The sequence below is a fragment of the Rutilus rutilus genome (genome assembly GCF_951802725.1).
Source record: "Rutilus rutilus genome assembly, chromosome: 3".
NCBI classification, from domain to species: Eukaryota; Metazoa; Chordata; class Actinopteri; order Cypriniformes; family Leuciscidae; genus Rutilus; species Rutilus rutilus.
Window position 1 is genome coordinate 28,923,652 of NC_140211.1, and position 19,016 is coordinate 28,942,667.

The 19,016-nt window shown below is 37.9% G+C and overlaps 1 protein-coding gene across 3 annotated transcripts in view; it reads right to left on the bottom strand.

Annotated features, from left to right (window-relative positions):
* rbm33a (RNA binding motif protein 33a) overlaps positions 1–10,143 on the bottom strand; it is a 49,798-nt gene extending 39,655 nt beyond the window's left edge. For all 3 annotated transcript variants that reach the window (XM_084404636.1, XM_084404637.1, XM_084404635.1), the window contains exons 1-4: positions 9,963–10,143; positions 7,888–7,969; positions 1,561–1,609; positions 1,202–1,275 (exon numbers count right to left, since the gene is read on the bottom strand). In XM_084404636.1, coding sequence (XP_084260762.1) covers positions 1,202–1,275; positions 1,561–1,609; positions 7,888–7,969; positions 9,963–9,981 — 224 coding nt within the window. In that variant the 5' untranslated portion in view covers positions 9,982–10,143. The remainder of the gene's footprint in view (positions 1–1,201; positions 1,276–1,560; positions 1,610–7,887; positions 7,970–9,962) is intronic.
* Positions 10,144–19,016: the final 8,873 nt, after the last annotated feature.

A 19,016-nucleotide genomic window follows, 5' to 3' on the forward strand; every position in this document is an offset into this window, starting at 1 on the left:
CTTTGGTTAATTTACCAATAAATAATAACTGTAACTATTAACTTTTACCTAATGATACTATTTATGACAAAAGGTAAGGTTTATGCAGTGTAGGCCTAACAGGAAAGGTGTTTACTATGGCTGCGTTTATAGTCACTTTTTGGGATTTACAGCAGCAGTTACTTTTTGTTCATTCAGGAGATTAAAGGTGCACTAAGTGATGTCACGTGTTTTTTAGGCCAAAACATTTTTAGTCACATACAGCAAACATCTCCTCACTATCCGCTAAAAATACTACTGTAAAAAATGCGGTCTCTGTAGACACCCCAGGCTCCACAAACGGCAAGAAAAACAAACTGGGCTAACCCGCACCACGAAACACAACAAACTGTTCCAGCCAATAACCGAAAAGAAGGATTTGGGGGTGGGGTTAGGGGTGTTAGTGCATGGATGAGGATGAGGGAGGGTCTAGCTAGCCTCCGTTTTGTTTGACAATACTTTAAACGTCAACAAGAAGTGATGTCACCCAACATCACATAGAGCACCTTTAAAGTAGCTGCTTAAATGTTATTCAGCTGAAGTCACGACTGCACGAACCATAGCGGTAACCATAGCGACAGAGTCAAACATGGCGGTGTCCATAAAACCATAAAGTTTTACAACGATTGACAGCACGTTATTAAATAAATGAGTCCAATTGAGGCGGGAGTTCATCCATTCGATATTTGAAAATACTAACAACAGCGTTAAATACTTTGTAAGCGGTTGCAGAGAGTATTTGCTCGATATTTTTGGAATAGCTCCTTGGAATGGAGCCAGCATCATTAGGATGAGCATAAACAGCGCAACGAATCGACGCATTCCACGCAAAACAACTAATTTACGCAATCGTTTACATTGACGCGTCATTCCAGTCTTCTAAAACAAGCCATTTTAATCTAGACGTAGCACAGGGCACACCAAGCCTCTCTCATATGACCATTGTCTTGCAAACATTAAAAACAATATAAATAGTATATCTGTTAAAACCAATTATGTATACAACACCTAAAAAATTCTCGCAGTATTAGGGACTTTTCCGAATCTTATAAAAACCATCCAATCTGCGTTTGAAAAAATATATAAAGGCCCTCAATAAAGTAATAAAAAATAGCTAAACATTGCCATTTAAAAATGGATGGATTTTTGCAGTGCCTACGATTTTATTGTATTGTTGGAGTACCTCGTATTTTGGTCCTCTTCATCACTTTGCAAGAGGTCATCATTTAGCTCCTCATCTGACAGCTCTGAGGGGTTCTGAGGATGGACAAAAAAAAAAAGAAACTATGAAAAATCCCTTGTTCAATCTACTTGACTTTTTGGTGCAATTGTTACATATACTGCCTTTTAAGTCTTGGACACGTACACCTGCTGGAAATTATTTCTGTATTACTATCAGTTAAAAAAAATGCTTAAGTCAGCAACTAAAAAAAAACAAGGTCCATGCTTTCTGCCATAACAACAACAACAAGTTAATAACAGAGGATTATATGATATAGTGTAGAGGTGAGAGAAACAGGCAATGATGGAAAAACACTTTACCTTTTTGGATGACAGCCAATCTTCTTCAAGTAAGTCTCCCTCCAAATCACTGTGAATTGATAAAAATTTATTAAACAAAAAATATGCTCTATTCACAATAAATATCTTTGAATTGCCTGATTTCAGTAGAGCAACGTAAGATATTAAAGCAACAACTTCATCTGCTTTGCAAACACCACACCCAACAGCAACCAATGGAATCTATATATACCTGGTTTTAGACCACAATAATTTATTAGTATGGTATGGGCCTCCTTTTGTGGCCAATTCAGCATCAATTCATCTTTGGAATGGCAGATAAAAGTCCTTCACAGTGGCCAAGGAGATTTTAAGCCATTCCTCTAGCAGAACAGTGGCCAGGTCACTATGTGATGCTGGTGGAGGAAAATACAGTCCTCCAAAATGCCCCAAAGTGGCTCAAAATATTCAGATCTGGTGACTGTGCAGGCCATGGGAGATGTTCAACTTCACTTTCATGTTCATCAAAGCATTGTCACAAGTCTTGCTTTGTGTATTGGTGCGTTACCGTGCTGATACACGGCAGGGTACAATGTTTGAAGCATGGTCCTCCAGAATGGTTCAATAGTCCTTGGCAGTGATGCGCCCATCAAGCACAGTAGGGAATGCAATGAGATTGCGAGCCAAACCCTCACTGATCCACCCCTGTGCTTCACTCTTGGCAGCAACAGTCTGGGTGTTAAGCCTCTCTGGGGTTCTCTACACCGTAACTCCCATGGATGTGGGGAAGACAGTGAAGGTGGACTCATCTGAGAACAACGTTTCACACTGTCCTCAGCCCAAGATGTGCACTGCTGGCACCAATGAAACCGACATTTGGCATTGGCAGTGACTAAAGGATTGGCTATAGCAGCCGGAGCATGAATATTGACAGTTTTAGTGGAAACTGGAGAGTCGAGGTGCACATTTAATTATGCATTGAGTTGGGCAGCTGTGGTTTTATGTTTTTTGGATACAATCGAAGTTAGTGCCCGGACATCTCTTTCAGACAGCTTCCCTATTACATTGACAGTTACTCCTATTGGATATGGTTCGTCCAACGTGGTTTGCCGAAATTACCCTGAAAACCATAACTCTCCATACACCACAAAGACTTGCTTATCACAAATGTGTCAGCGAGATGCGCACCAACAACCTCTGATATGTCTCTCATTTAGGGCTGTGTTCGATATGACAATGTATTGTCACATACTACTTGTCGATACGAGTATTGATACAGCTGCTTCTGTATCGATTCCACAGCATGTGCACAACAGTGGACCATGCTTTTGAATTTGAATACAAGAACAGTATTTAAAATGGAGTGGAAATGTGTTGAAATTAATTCATAGAATATAATGTATAGGCTAAAACAAGGTTTAATCTGACACTCAGAGGAACATAACTGGGGTTGCCTGATATAAAGAGACGTAATCCCTAGGGGTGTAACGATTCATCAACTACATCGATGTATCGATTTATATTCCTACGATCCAACTGGATCGATCTGTGCTCGGCAAGTTGGCCTTCCGGACGACATATATCGATCTAATATCGTTTTAAAAGGTAATGAATCGATTGTATCGATACTAGGAAATAGCGCATTGGATTTAAGCACGTTAGACTTTATATGGATGTTTTTTCTTTGCACTTTTAATGATAAAGGCGTTAAACGTTACTCGATTCAGTCTGCCTATCTGTGTCGTCGTCGCCATGCGTGACGCGCCAGCAGCAGCGCAAAGACAACAAGCAGCGCAAAGTCTCTCACCTCAGAAAAACGGACTGTCCTGTCCTCTCAGCCGCTATACTGCAGTAGCGCGCACTCTTCAATTGCACGCGCAAATGCGCCGGAGCGCGCTGTATCACTTCACTAAAGCGCAAAAGAAATACGAGCATGCAACGTCGTAAATTAGTAAGTTAAGAAATAAAAGTAAAATACCAATAAATTACGTTATTGGTACGTCATGTGTGTTGCTATTTATCAGGAGCAGTTTCCATGTTTCTTTAACAGTTCTTCTAAGTATTGTGTATCACCATGGTAGCCTAATTGTTGTTTGTTTCCATAACAAAATGCCGCTTACTGGTTTTGTATATTTTTATATGACTGTGGTGGCTCATACCAAGATTGTATTAACAAAAACTAGTTTGGGACTGCTATTTATTAGCTTAACCTCGCAGTGCCTACTGTCTATCAGTATTTGTCATATTCTTAAAAAAAAATTGTTAGGTAAAGGGGGACAGAACTTGTGTGTCAACAATTTTTGTGTAAACAAATGTATTATAATAGGCTTATAATTCCTAAAAAGGTGGGTCGCGGCTTGATGACCATGCTGAAATGTGGGTCCCATGGCCAAACTATCCAAAACATCATTCTATGTTGTGATAATCGTAATTAATAATCACAATTACAATTTCAAGGGAATAATCAACAATTAGCCTATCATTTTTGTCATAATCGTTCAGTCCTACTTATTAAAATAAAATGTGAATGCATTTTATATTAATTGTTGTTTACTTGTTTGTTTATATCTATAATTAATTGATACCTGATTCCCTTACAAGAATTTTTGGCTAAAAAGTTACTGAATCGATTTCAAGTCACTGAATCGTTTCGGATCGGATCGTTCTAAATGAACCAATATCGTCCTTGAATCGTATCGACAACCATGAATCGCGAATCGAATCGAATCGTTGTTAAAACGAATCGTTACACCCCTAGTAATCCCCTTATCAGAGCTTCACAATTGCATAATACGGAAATATCTGCTAAGTGTTTTAGGCTACTTATTTTTCTCTTTTTTTTATTTTTCTTATTTTTCTTTTCTGGCAACCATGTGCAAAAGTGTTATAATACATTAGGGCTGCACGATATTCGAAAAAAACACATTGCGATACCGCAGAAAAATGAAAAATATATTGCGATATAAAAACAATTTCACCATTTGATTTGAATAGCTCTATTTGTAAAAAAAATATATATATATCATTCTAGAATGATTGGGATGATTTTGTAGGTGTGTGTATCTGCACAAAATAATAAACAAATTAAAAACATAGATAAATAGAATAGAAGAAAGATACAAATGAAATAAGCAGTGTTTTATGTTTTTATCAGGTACATCTAACAGTATTCAGGAGGTCCATAAATGAAAAATTACAGTCTTCACTCTATATATGAAATATAACTAATATAATTAATACTATTTATCTTTGTTAAATAAAGTGATTTTCTCTGTCTTTTGTTGTTTGATTAACATTGGTGATACAAAAATCTGCGGGTATATTATACTGCTGTCACTTTAAGACGAATGGACGGATCCATTATAATGATACGCATTTCCTTTCTCAATCCTCTTAAACACATAACCAACTGTGTTTACGAGGATACTCGCAGAGATTGGCATTTTGACTACATTTTGGGTGCACCCTTCAAGCTCAAAAAGAAGAGAAAGAGAACTGAATTCGGTGTTCACGTGCTATCTGTGCTGCTATCTGTGCTGCTATCTGTGCTGCTATCTGTGCTGCTATCTGTGCTGCTCTAAGTGTGCGTTCAGAAAACAGTGCGCAAGTTCCAGTCTTGCGGTTTATGTTTAAACTGACAGGACTTGCGCATGTAAATGATAAACTTTCACTCTAATGGTTAAACTTTTTTGCAATTAATCCACGAATCGTATGCGTTCTGAACCGGGGTGAAGTTGGACCGTACGGACCACAGATCAACTACGATCCCCATACTTTACATCGTACATCCTGCGATGTGACTATGGCGGATACGCACATTGTGAAATCGATGCTAAAACGATATATCGTGCAGTTCACACATTCACCATCACCTCCTGCCATCCAACCTGAGCTTAAGGTCTGTGTGGAGGACGTGAGCAGAGTCTTCAAAAAACAGAAGACTAGGAAAGCTTCAGGCCCAGACGGCATCTCATCTGCTTGCTTAAAAGCCTGTGCTGACCAACTGGCCCCAGTCTTCACGCAGATCTTCAACAGATCATTGGAGCAGTGAGAAGTTCCCTGCTGCTTCAAACGCTCCACTATCATTCCGGTCCCCAAAAAAAACCAAATCACTGGACTTAATGACTACAGACCTGTTGCTCTCACGTCTGTGGTCATGAAGTCGTTTGAAAGACTGGTGTTGGCCCACCTGAAGGACATCATTGGACCCCTGCTGGATCCCGTTCAGTTTGCTTACAGTGCAAACAGGTCTTTGGATGATGCAGTCAACATGAGACTGCATTATATCCTGCAACATCTTGACAGACCTGGGACTTATGCAAGGATCTTATTTGTGGACTTCAGTTCGGCCTTCAATACCATCATGCCTGATCTTCTCACAGCCAAACTGGCCCAGCTCTCCATGCCATCCTCAATCTGTCAGTGGATCTCCAGATTCCTGATGGACCGGCAACAGCTAGTGAGACTGGGGAAACTCACATCCAGGACATCCACCCCCAAGGGTGTGTTCTCTCCCCACTGCTCTTCTCCCTGTACACTAATGACTGCACTTCTAAAGACCCCTCTGTCAAGCTCCTGAAATTTGCTGATGACACCACTGTCATCGGTCTCATCCAAAACGGTGACGAGTCTGCTTACAGACTGGAGGCTGAACAGCTGGCTGTCTGGTGGAGTTATAACAACCTTGAGCTGAACACGCTCAAAACAGTGGAGGTGATAGTGGACTTCAGGAGGAACAGCTCAGGACTCCCTCCACTCACCATCATGAACAGCACTGTGGAAGCAGTGGAGTCATTCAGGTTCCTGGGCACTACCATCTCTCAGGACCTGAAGTGGGACAATCACATTGACTCCATTGTGAAAAAGGCCCAGCAGAGCTGCTGAGGAAGTTCAACCAGCCACAGGAGCTGCTGATTCAGTTCTACTCAGCCATCATTGAGTCTGTTTTATGCACTTCCATCACTGTCTGGTTTGGTTCAGCTACCAAATCAGACATCAGGAGACTACAACGGACAGTCCGGACTGCGGAGAGGATTATTGGTGCCGCCCCTGCCAACCCTCCAGGACCTGGACTCTTCCAGAGTGAGGAAGAAAGCAGGTAAAATCATCACAGACTCCACTCACACTGGACACCACCTGTTTGAACTGTTCCCGTCAAGACGGCGACTCAGATCACTGGCCACAAGAACATCTAGGCACAGGAACAGTTTCTTCTCACAGGCCATTTCCCTTCTGAACAGTTAACATACCTCCAAAGGCATATGCCTGTAAGTGCAATACTCCCATTGTTTAGTGCAATATCTTCTAAACTCAGGTGATATTTAAATGTATTCATACTATTCAAAATAGTGTAAATATGTTCATAATCTGTAAATGTTTATTCTGACTAAACCCAACTGTGACCTTATACTTTTATATTTTAATATTTTAATTTTTACTATGTTTCTTGTTGTATTTGTGCACTGGAAGCTTCAGTACCAAGAAAAGTTCCTTGTGTGTGCAAGCACACTTGGCAATAAAGCTCTTTCTGATTCTGAAGAAAGCACATTAGTTTGGAACATTAAGTATTTTTTTTAGCGTAGAGAGTGTTAATTTGTGCAATAACCTACCAGCAATGTAAATATGCTTTTATTTATATATTAGAATGAGTACATTGCAATATACATTTATTTGAATGAGTACACTATTATTTATGGGCTTAAAAAAAAAACAAGAAAACAATCAGAATATTGTACCTGGGGAGTAGCCAATGAAACCTATGTATGCCATTATACAGTGCTACCGAGGCCCTTCACAATACACACTTTGACAACGCAGAGGGCAACTGACTGCTCTGCCTATATTGCGGGCAATGACCCTATAAAATGCAGTGTTTAATAAACAGCTGTAATACTAAATTCTGCTGAGGTGAAATTTAGTGCAGACCCGTATCGTGATATATATCGTATCGAGGCCTCTGTATAGTGATATATATCGTGACATTGTTGCTTTGATACAAAGCCCTACTCCCATTATGTTGTGTGGATTGCAACATTTCATGTACAGCTGTGCTATTGTTCAGCTAATTCAACCTTCACACTCTGCTCTTACTGATGGAATATAAAATCTGTGAAGATTGCCCACCACGCAGCGCATATATAGGCATGAAACCTCCAACACTATATTAGCCAGTGTTTCAGTTTCACTGTCCAACCCCTGTATGTGCTTTTGTGATCCATTTTGAATGACATGAAATGTTAATATTGGAATGCTATAAGTGTGTCTAGGAAACAGACTCTTTTTTTACTCATCTTTTTCTTTCTGCATTATAGATAAATGAAACGTGCAGAGCAAAACTGAGCCAGCAATGGGAAAGTGATTAAGACTTACCTCTCCAAGTCATCATCATCTTCTCCTCTCCGTCTTCTTGACCTTTCAGCACCAGGCTTATCGTATTCATCAAAGTCATCATCTACATAAAGACAAGAGAACGAAGCACATTCATCTTTTATTATTATCATATATATATATATAAAACATTACATTTCATGTGTAATCTGTATAATAATAATAGGACATGCTCAGAACTTGCACATAATAATAACATCTCAAAAAGTTTTGGGCTTGAGATCTTAGGTTTGTCCGTTGAAGGAAGTCTTTGAGGAATGACTCTAATCTTAAAGGGACAGTTAATTGAATTTTTTTATTCTGTGTCATTCCAAACCAGTATGACTTACTTTCTTCTGCAGAACACACACACAAATGATATATATACACATATATAAGAATGTTTCAAACCAAACAGTTCTGGTGACCATTGACTACCATTATATAGTTAAACACAAAGATATTTCTTAAGAGATCTTCCTTTAGGTTCCACAGAATAAAGTAGGCCATAGCCTACACGTTAGAAACGACATGACGGTGAGAAAATGACATTTTAAGGTGAACTTTCACTTTAATAAAATAGTAGTAACAACTCTTTATCAGACAATCAGCTCATTATTCCAAAAAAATAAAAAATAAAAAATAATTTCAAAACGTAACCAGTACAGATGTTATTTGGAAGAAGCCACTGCAAGATTGCAGTTATTAGCATATTTACGTTCTAACAGACAGCATATTTGTTCACTGAGTTACTGTATGAAATGGAAGTTGCAATAGTCTTCTATTTCCTATTGTGACATATATCAGAGCTTCAAAAAATACAAAAATGGTGTGCACATCCCAAACACCCAGATTGGGCGCAGGTGCAGGACAACTAAATAATATAGACAAAATAAAGAAGTGTGAAGTCCGCACACTGAAAATTACTGCTCCAAAAGAGTTTATTTTAGCAACGTTTCGACCCTCAGGTCTTCATCAGGCTCAGCCTGATGAAGACCTGAGGGTCGAAACGTTGCATATATCAGAGCTTCTCATACAAGAAAAAATGTAAGGCAGGACTTGATTTTGTCCATCAGGAATTGATTAGATCTAGATGTTTGCTATTGCTGTGATCTCATGTGAGTGACAGGTTGTCCCGCCCTCACACCAGTATACACATAAGGGAAGTCATTTTGATTAAGGAGTAAAAGGGCACATGAATTTAAAAACAAAACCTAGATGTGCACAGCTATATCAATTATAATAAGTAATGCAATACAAAAATCAATAAGATGAATAAATGTTGATTTCACGGTGACTTTTAAAGCAGCACATTTTCCTATGTTTATAACCCAAATAAATGATTGAACAAGAAAATAGCATTAAAATCATATTTGCATCTGTGTAGATGGCAGTGGTATTGTATGCTTGACAAGTTGAGGGGATCACTAACGTTACTCACTAACTGATAGAAAAACAACATGAACATCTTTCTATAATAAATGACTACAATACACACTTTATCTACAACCACGACTATATTTAAAATATAAACACATACGAGTGACAAAACAGTCCAGTTGTGATTAAATACTTGATTTTCTCAAAATACATTATTTGTATCTTACGGCACGGTTAAAACAACAGTCCCGCTGTCTGTGGAGACAGCACTAGAAATCCTTACGTAACTAACGTTAATTTAGACTCAACCTAATTGTACTTTACACGAACAATTCTTCAAACACCATAAACATCTAAATCATTAGTTATCCGTTGCATTTTTGCATAAATAAGTTACACACAGGAAACGCATTCATTTTAACCATTCAGCTAGCTAGTTAGCAACCTCAAATGAATAGAAATGTGTAAATGCACGTCTGCTCATGACTCACGACCATCAATATGACACACCATAGCAATAAAAACAACCTAACAGATAACAGTTAGTCGTGGCATAAAAGTAAACTGAGCTCAATCTGAAATCCAACAGCAGACCTTAGAAGCTCATCAAATTATGGAACAAAAGCAGCTAACTCGTTACCGCTAACGTTAGCTGGGAGCTAAACTAAGTGTAAATTAATATGACATATATATCATACCCCCGACATTGGTCGCCATAACCCAAGACTGTGTGTTATCTTGGAGACTCTGGTATCTCTATAACGTCGATGAGTGCATTGAAACTGGTTTAAGTGCAGCGCTTCAGGCCGATAGCTTAGCGTGAAATCTCCTCAGTCTGAGCTCTGACAACATCTGCACAAGAATCATGGCGACCAGAATGAGCCGCGCTGCATCATGGGTATGACACTGCAAGGAGGGGAAGTGCTAACGGTTCAGACTAGCCTGACGTATTTAGTTTTAACTTTCCAATGGAAGTGAAGGTTAAACGTATTTTAAAATGTCGCGACATAAACCAATTAAATGGTATTTGTATAGGGCTATTTACATTAACTGTTTATAAAGTCTTGATTGTGTTTTTGGGGTGTTTTCATGCTTGATTGTTAAAAAAAACGCATTATTTTTCACATATTTTACATTATATTACAGCACCCCTCTCTCCTCAGTCTGGCTCGAAGTCGAACACTCCACTCCTCCAGGCTTGTTCTACTTGAACCAGCGCTGCACACAACGGACCGATCGGTGTATGACACCAAAGTACCACGAGAGCACACGGCTCAGTATGCTTTTGAATCGCTCTCGCGGTACTTTCATGTCATCATAAACCGGTCGGTCTGTTGATTGCTCTCTGGTACAAGTTGAACAAGCCTTCCGATTTTGATGAAGCCCCTCCTTCCGAAATTCGAAATGCGCTGTGATTGGATAGCTGGATAGCACAACAGTGTGTTGTGATTGGCAGCGCTTAGCGCGTGTTCTGGAAATGTCCCGCCCCTCCAGACAGCAAGGGTTACCTTACCGTCAACTCTCGGTAGTCGGTTGATTAAACCAAACTTTCCTTACTTGAGGTATGTTGGTTCCAAAATCGCGTCCAGGAGTAAGTTCATCCAAATTAGAGTATGTTCATCATGGTTAACACACCAGACATTCTCAATCTCAACAGAGCGTCGAATCGACGAGTCACCGTGGAAACGGACGCTAAGAAAAAGCGGGCCATACTAACGTTACTTCTTTATTTTTCTTTTGCTAAATGCTGATTTACATACTTGTGCATATCGCCTCCTATTTGGTGGTTGCGCAATCATTTTTCAATCTTTTCGTTTAATAATCTTTAATCGCTGTGAATAAGATCTATAGTTTGTTTGATGCTAATTATATAATAAAATGAAAGGCTATTATTCTAAATACAGTAGCCTATGTGCTTGCAAAGATAACATGGCTGTATAAGTTTATTTTTTGTTTAGTCATTTTGCTTCCACATTGCTTGAAAGGTAAGATATATATATATATATATCATCATATATCATGTCTTTTATTATAGAAATACATTATAGCATAGAAAACGTCCAGTTGCAAAAAAAAAGTCTGAATACGAGAATTGTATAGCTATATATTATGATAAAATTAACATTTCTTTATTTTAATAGCGCTTTATATATCGATATAATTATATAATATTGTGTGCAATTTGTCACGCCCTTGAGCCTTATCAGTAGGTCACGCATGCGCTGAACACCTCTGAAGAAACTAACCTGCTATAGTGTAAATATTGAGGATGGCGTAAATTTCAAGCCAATTCGAGCCTGATTCAGACCCTGACAATGTTAAAGGAACATGCCGACTTTTTGGGACTTTAGCTTATTCACCGTATCCCCCAGAGTTAGATAAGTCCATACATACCCTTTTCATCTCCGTGCGTGCCGTAACTCTGTCTGACGCACCCACCGCTAGCCTAGCTTAGCACAAAGACTGGAAGTAAACGGCTCCAGCTAGCATACTGCTCCCAATAAGTGACAACATTTTCCTATTTACAGCACCTGAGAAGCCCCGTGGTGAGGAGCAGAGAGTTCGCTCAGAGTTGGAGTAAATCACTTCGCCCAAGTAGCAGTGCTTCGCCTTCTGAGAATATAGTTCCCAGGAGTCTCATGTGGCCTTTTGTACACACTGTGACTATACAAATCACAACATGTAAATAGGAAAATGTTGGCATTATTTTGTCACTTATTGGGAGCAGTATGCAAGCTGGAGCCGTTTACCTCCAGTCTTTGTGCTAAGCTAGGCTAGCGGTGGGTACGTCAGACAGAGTTACGGCACGCACGGAGATGAAAAGGGTGTGTATGGACTTATCTAACTCTGGGGGATACGGTGAATAAGCTAAAGTCCCAAAAAGTCGACGTGTTCCTTTAACGAACAAGAGGATCGTGCAGAGTGGATTTCATGCACAGACTTTGCAAGCAAGGATTTCACAGGAAGTTGCAGAGTGGTATGTTTTTTTTTTTTTTTTTTTTTTTCTAATCATTTAATCGTGATATTTGTTGAAAAACTAATGTAATACAAACAGTAATCAATCACAAAACCATGGTTCGTTTTCCCAAGGAGCGGTGAACCGTCTTACAAAAGTGAGAGCTTACAAAAACTACAGAAAACAAGCTGTTCTACATAAAATGTGCTACGCACAGATAACCGTTGGGGTTATAATGTTCAGGAACAGTTTTTAAAATAATTTTAATAACTCTAAGTTCATCAGCCTTAGGAAGGTCAAACAAATGAGTCTTGGAAATGTTGTGTAAAAAAGTGTATCTTTGTTATTGCAACAACACTGTCTTCTCTAATGCAGCTCAACCAGGCCTCGTCCCCTTCTTACGTATTCCATGGGCGGAGATTATTTAAATGAGTAACATTGTGATTTCATAAGATCCCAAAAAATCACGTTGTAGTCCAAACGAGCCGTTCGTTGTTCTTGGAAAATGGATTCTGTTAAATAAAAAGATCTCCCTTTGGAGTGGACTTTGAGCTTTGTAACCTTGCAGATCTTGTTTTATGCTCAAACAGCAGCATTGCACACTAACTAAAGTTGTATAAGTGGAAAAGCATAATAGGACCCCTTTAATATATATCAGTGCCATTGTTTTGTCTCAAGATGCACACCAGTAATGTTTTTTTCTAAGGCACGTTTATTAAAGCTACTTGAATGCCTTAACTAAAGCCTACTCCTGGCTTATTCTAAGCCCTGTCTGTGAAACTGGGCCATAATGTGTTATTTGCAAGGTATAGCTATACCAATTAAAAACACATAATTTATTAACACGTATTATCAAACAAACATATTCAACAGCATATTTAACAAACCCAAAAAGCCAACTCACTGCAAGACCACGGCGAACGCTGTGAGTGTGCGTTTTCGACTACCTCTGGAAGTGGTCGAAAGTGGAAAAGCCCAAAACGTTTTAGACCCCGTTTACACCTGTACTTAGCGTAGTCCACTTTTGATTCGATCGACCAAAACACATCTTAAGACCAGGTGTAAACAGGGCCATTTTCTGTCTTCCTTTCTGCTCTCTCTGTCCTTTCTTCCATCTCTGACTTGAATTTCCTGATTGCACGCTCATTTCTGTTTTCTAAAAAAGTAGATTAAATATAAAATAAGCAGTGAATGTCAATTTATTTACTGAATTTGAGTATAATGAAAGGTTAAAGATCACCCATGCTGAATCCACACTGGCCCACTTTATTTAACTTATTCAGCCAAAGTTGGCCGGCAATATTTAAGAAAACTTTTCTTTGCATTTTATTCCTTGTTAACTGTAACAGTCAAAAAAGAACTGTCACAATAATATTTATTTACATTCAGTGAGCAACCTTATAAGAAATGATAACCAGTGTCCCTTTAATTAAAGATGCATTGTTTGCTCTGAAAGTGAACAAAGTGAACCCATTGAGCACAGTACATTCAAGCTTAAATGGACCACTTTACCTGTATCGTTTCATTTCATTTAACAGAAAATAAAAACCTCTTTGAAATTTTGCATAGAACATGAGAAAGTGCAAGTAAGTGTATTTCATAGTTGGCAATGCATTTAATGAACTAAATAAAGTGGGAATTCATTTTTCATAATGATTTGATTTTTTTCCTAAAGAACCTTGGCAGCGGCAGAGTCATGTTTTTGTTGTCAGTTACTCTGACGTGAGTATTAGACATATTTACCAATAATGTTTTTGTTTTTTTTTAAGGCAGGCTATTCATTAAATTAATTATTCAAATGTAGCCTGTAGTTGGAGGTTGGGGAAAAAAATGGTGCAGATTATTCCAACAAATTTGAGAGTGACGAGTCTCACTGAGTGTATTAAGATATGCATTACTCTTTCATAGTCTATAAAAAACAGAAATATAAAGAAAAAGTTACATTTGATCCTTTACTCAACTCTCTTTTTAATATAGGCCTACTAAAACTATAGACCTATATACTGGAACTATAGCAAAAATGTTTGCTTGTGAAAGACATTATAGTGTTTCAATGGTTTTAAATCTTAAGCAGTTCTTTCATCAGTCAGTATATTAATATCAAAGAATAAAGTGTTTAAAAAACACAAAGATAATTTTATAAGTTTGTATCTGCTTAAGGCCAATTCCTGTGAATTGGCTTAAGAACCAAAAATCGGACCGAAGCACTTTATTAATCATATACTCTATTTTGTATTATTATGAAATGATTATGCTCTGCAATACTGTTATTATATATAAACTATTTATATTTGTACTTTTATGGTTTTCTTAAAATAAAATTCACCTAGACTGGATGCATATATTAAACAGTACTCTATTTGATTAAAAATGTTATCCTTTTGTGATGTAATGCAGGTAATTATTTAAAGCTATACTGCCGCGTGCAGAGTAGCTAACAAGTTCTGTAATGCCGTTTGCTTTTCACATCCGATTCAAGAGTTTACATCCATATCAGCAATATCTGCATGATAAACCTGATTCATCCCCACCATTCTTTGACTGCGTTTCCTAAAGATTATTTTCTCTCTGCATCCATCCGGGGGAGTCATTCAGAGGTTATCATTTTTTGGGCTGTTGTTATTGGATATCATGCTCAAATTCGGGACGCCATTGGTCTGGTGCTTGTCAGTCTGTGGCGCGCCGACGCTCGTGAACGCGCTGCGCAGACAGTGCACGACACGTAAGTGGCCAGAGAGTGTCTGGAGTCTGTCTGAAACTGATAAAAATGGTGATGGAGTTTATCCAGAGTCTCGCTCATAGTCATTAGAAAAACAAAGGGAGACAGAGCGGAATTTTACAATCATCCAACACTGTAGTCATTTCGTAGCTTGACAACTAGATTCTATTGTAGCGCATTTCAAAGTTTTATTCCATGTTTTTCACCAGACAGACAGTTCATTAATTCACAGGTAAGATGATCGTGGCGGGGCGCAAATCTTTTTGTCTAATGCAGTCTGCCGTTGTTATGGTGATTGTGTTGTTCACGAATATATTAGCTAGTACTTAACTGTGTGCGATGTTGCTTAATCATAGCAAACAAGACGACGCATGTGAACCGCTGATCGGATGCAGGGTGGTCATTTTAATGTGATTACATGTTACCGCATGTCGTTCGGCGGGATGAAGAAAGAGTTTATCGCGATCATCTCTTCAGACAGATGACGCACCTGTGCTCACGTGAGCACGGTTTCTCATTAACCCCATGAACTCGAGATGCCAAAACAGAGTGAATATCAGCGTGCCAGGAGTCTGTACAGCACGGTAAAGATCATGCAGCTATGCGCAAAGTCGTCTGCTGTTTATCCGCAATTTAAGGCCCGTCTTTGTGTGTGAAGTTTCCGCTTGCGGTGGAGGACTGAGTTGCGTTTAGACTGTTTTGCAAAAAAAAATGTTGGCTATTTGAGGTAAATAACTGGTTAGTCTAGCTAGCGACAGTACGTAGGCTAGACATTAAATATATTTGGCAAAACTACTACAAAATAATAATAATAAAAAACCCCGCCAAAAGGTCTTTACGCGTTTCAGTGTCTGTAATCATACGATGGCGCTAACTTGTTTTCTAGTCTTGATATCTCCGGCGGTCACAGCTCGCAACCGGTGTCAGTGTCACATTTACGCGCTTGGATGGTATCGTCCAAAAATGGTTCGTTCCCTAATAGCGAATATATTACACAAAAGTTAACTAATGCTATACATTTGTCTATTTAAGTAAAAATGTATCATAAGTCCCCACATAAATACAAAATACAACTCGTTGAATTTATCCACCCGACAAAAATACAGGGAAGAGGGAGGCTATAGTTGGAGCAAAGTCAAGAGTTGTATGAAACAAACTTTTTTTTATTTTTTTATGTTGATTTCAAACGGTGTTTAGTGGATTTTAAATTCCTAGTATCATCATATAAGCGGTTGGGTGAAGTGAACAGAATACTGGCATAAATTCAGACAAATAATTAACATATAATTTGCTATTAGCCTATTTGAATGAAAGGTTGACTTTTTTTCTCAGGAATTTTTATCATGTTTCATAAATGTTAAGTTGGGGCAAGTTGCCCCATTTATATTGGGGCATGTTGTTACATTTTGAAAATGTATACAAATTTATACAATTTAGAAATTGCCATAGCCTATTTGTTAATCAGAACAATGGTTTGCTATTTTTGTTTGTTAACATGTTAATGTTACGTGTTTGCTGTTCATAATTGTTTATTTTGTTGAACAGTCAGTAATAGGCTGTTTAATGTTTTTTGCAATGTACCCCATATACTGTAATGTGACAACATGCCCTACCACAAAAGGTCAAGGTGTGTTTAATAAAGTGCATTTTTTTCATCGGCAAATAATAGTAAAAATATTCTATATCTTGTTGTATGGCTAAGACTTACGTTATTGATTGCAGAAAACACTGAGAAATATTCAGTGGAGTAAAAGGTTCCCCTTTATTTACTATTTAATGATTACGTTTACGAGCCGTTTTCTTAAGTAGGCTTTTTTTTAAATCCTATTTCGATCATATTTTTGTGATACCATATTTCCTTGCTGTATGTAAAAGGTATCAATTGATTCTGGCATTATATTGTCTTTATCATGATTAGAATCATGAATGTTAATCAAAATGTGTCAGGATTCATCTGTGGTGTGCAGACCAAAACATTTCAGATAAGCTAACGGGCTTCCATGCTGTCTTGCAGATTAGTCGTTTCTTAAGTTAACTTTGCATTTACCGGTCTGAAGTTTTTTGAGTGTTAGAATAGGTGTGCTTTCTTTCTTGAATTGTTCTAATTCTACCGTTTTTGACCGATTGTTCATATTGGTCCAGATTTGAAAAGGCACCATGAATCTGTTGCCCATGTGGCTTGGCTTTGCATGCTCATGCATTCATAGTTTTAAAGCAGACAGAGACATCTCTCTTTGATTTTGTTATAAAAAAAGCAGTCATAGGTCTCAGCTTTTCAGTCATATTCAAAACAAGATGGCTGCTTCACAGGAGGCCCAAGGATATACATTGGTAGCTATAGTGGTCCCTCCTTTATATCATGTTTTGAGTGCGTGTAAAGTGTCTCAGCGAGAGAAATTGGGACCCTGCACTCACTGGATGGTATCATGCCCTATCCCAGAGGTGTTGTGCAATAAAAAAAAAACCCCATCTAAGCTAAAATATTATGACAAGTTGCAATAATTGAATAGACATAAATGTATACTTAAAAAAAATCCTTGTCTTCCCTTCACTGGTGCATGTGATATGTAATTATAATTAATTATATTATCTAAGCACAAAGAAATAACAAGTTAAAAATAAAATAAGTAGGCTAGACCTAATCGTTGAAGGTCACACAAGGTTATGGTGAGAAATTTCGTAATTCTTGTTGTAGTAGATGGCATCTAGGTTTTATAAGTTCTGTTTGCGTATGACATAATGATAAAAAAATACTTTATATGAGACATGAAAATATATATTTAGAATTTTAAGAATCTTATTTTGCGATGTCTTGTGTATAATGATTAACAGAAAGCAAGAGTTCCATTCAAACAAAAGCTTAGTAGCTAATTACAGAATCATTTTTAGATATACTGTGCTGTGAAAGCTTCTGTTATCTTAGATACAATTTGCTAAAATAACACATAACAGATTTTTGTATTTTGCAGTATGTAGGCAAAAGACTAATGAAATTAAGCGTAGTAATTTTACAAATAAGCTTTCGCGTTTATGCTTTTTTGTATTTTTTAAATAGAGTATATTCAATTTTGAGGCACAATCAATTTCGAAGAGGTGTGGCTCGCTATGAGACGCTTAAAGAAATCTGTTGTCTGTTGGTTAAGTCTTTTTGTTGCCTTCAGCGCACACTGATATACAGATACTTTCTACCAATTTGAGCAGCTCAGCACATACGTGTTCATTTTGAGGCTTTCATTATTGTAATGTTTGATGGTATTATAAATGCGCCGCTGCACACTTCTGAATATCAGTTCACCTTACAGGCCTATCTGTGTCCAACCTCAGTACTCCATGTCATGGTTCAACTGATCAAGCTGTGTGTGTAAGTGTAAGCATGTTGGTTTAGCTCACAGGACCGTAAAACGTTTGGTTGATGTTTTTGAAAATGAAAAATTGTTGTCCACATCAACAACCTGTTGATGGAATTATGTTCTTATTATCTTAAGTATTATCAGATGTTTTATCCTTGCACAACGATATAAATTGCTTTAGCCATCTGATATGATTTCATATTTATTGAACATGATAAAAATTAAATATGGAATAAAAATTTATGTAATTTATAATATTTGTAAAGAAATCTAAAAGTAATTATGACACTCAATATAACGGCAGGTCTGTCAGTTGAAGTGAATATATGTATATATTTATAGATGGATAGATATTTACTTATTTATATTAACTTTTATTAATTTGAATTCTTTGTGTTTGGGCTTTCTTCATAGGCAGGAGGATTCAGCTGCACTTAAAGGTGAAACCGGTGTTCTGGACTTGTGCTGCCGTGCTGACGGTAGGTTTAAAAGGGCATTTCCCACCCAGTACTCTGTGAAGCACATTTGGGCATGTCATGGAGAGAGAGGTGGAACGGCAGGAATGCAGAGATGTGTGCAAAGGTGCGATATGAAAGCCTGCAGGCTGATGAGTGTGCATCAGAGAGGCTAATGCTAACCGAAACGAGTCTCTGTTTTTCTTTGTCAGATGTGACGTTTGAAATGTTGCTGAGTAATCGCACTTTCAGCTTGGCACACCAATCATTTC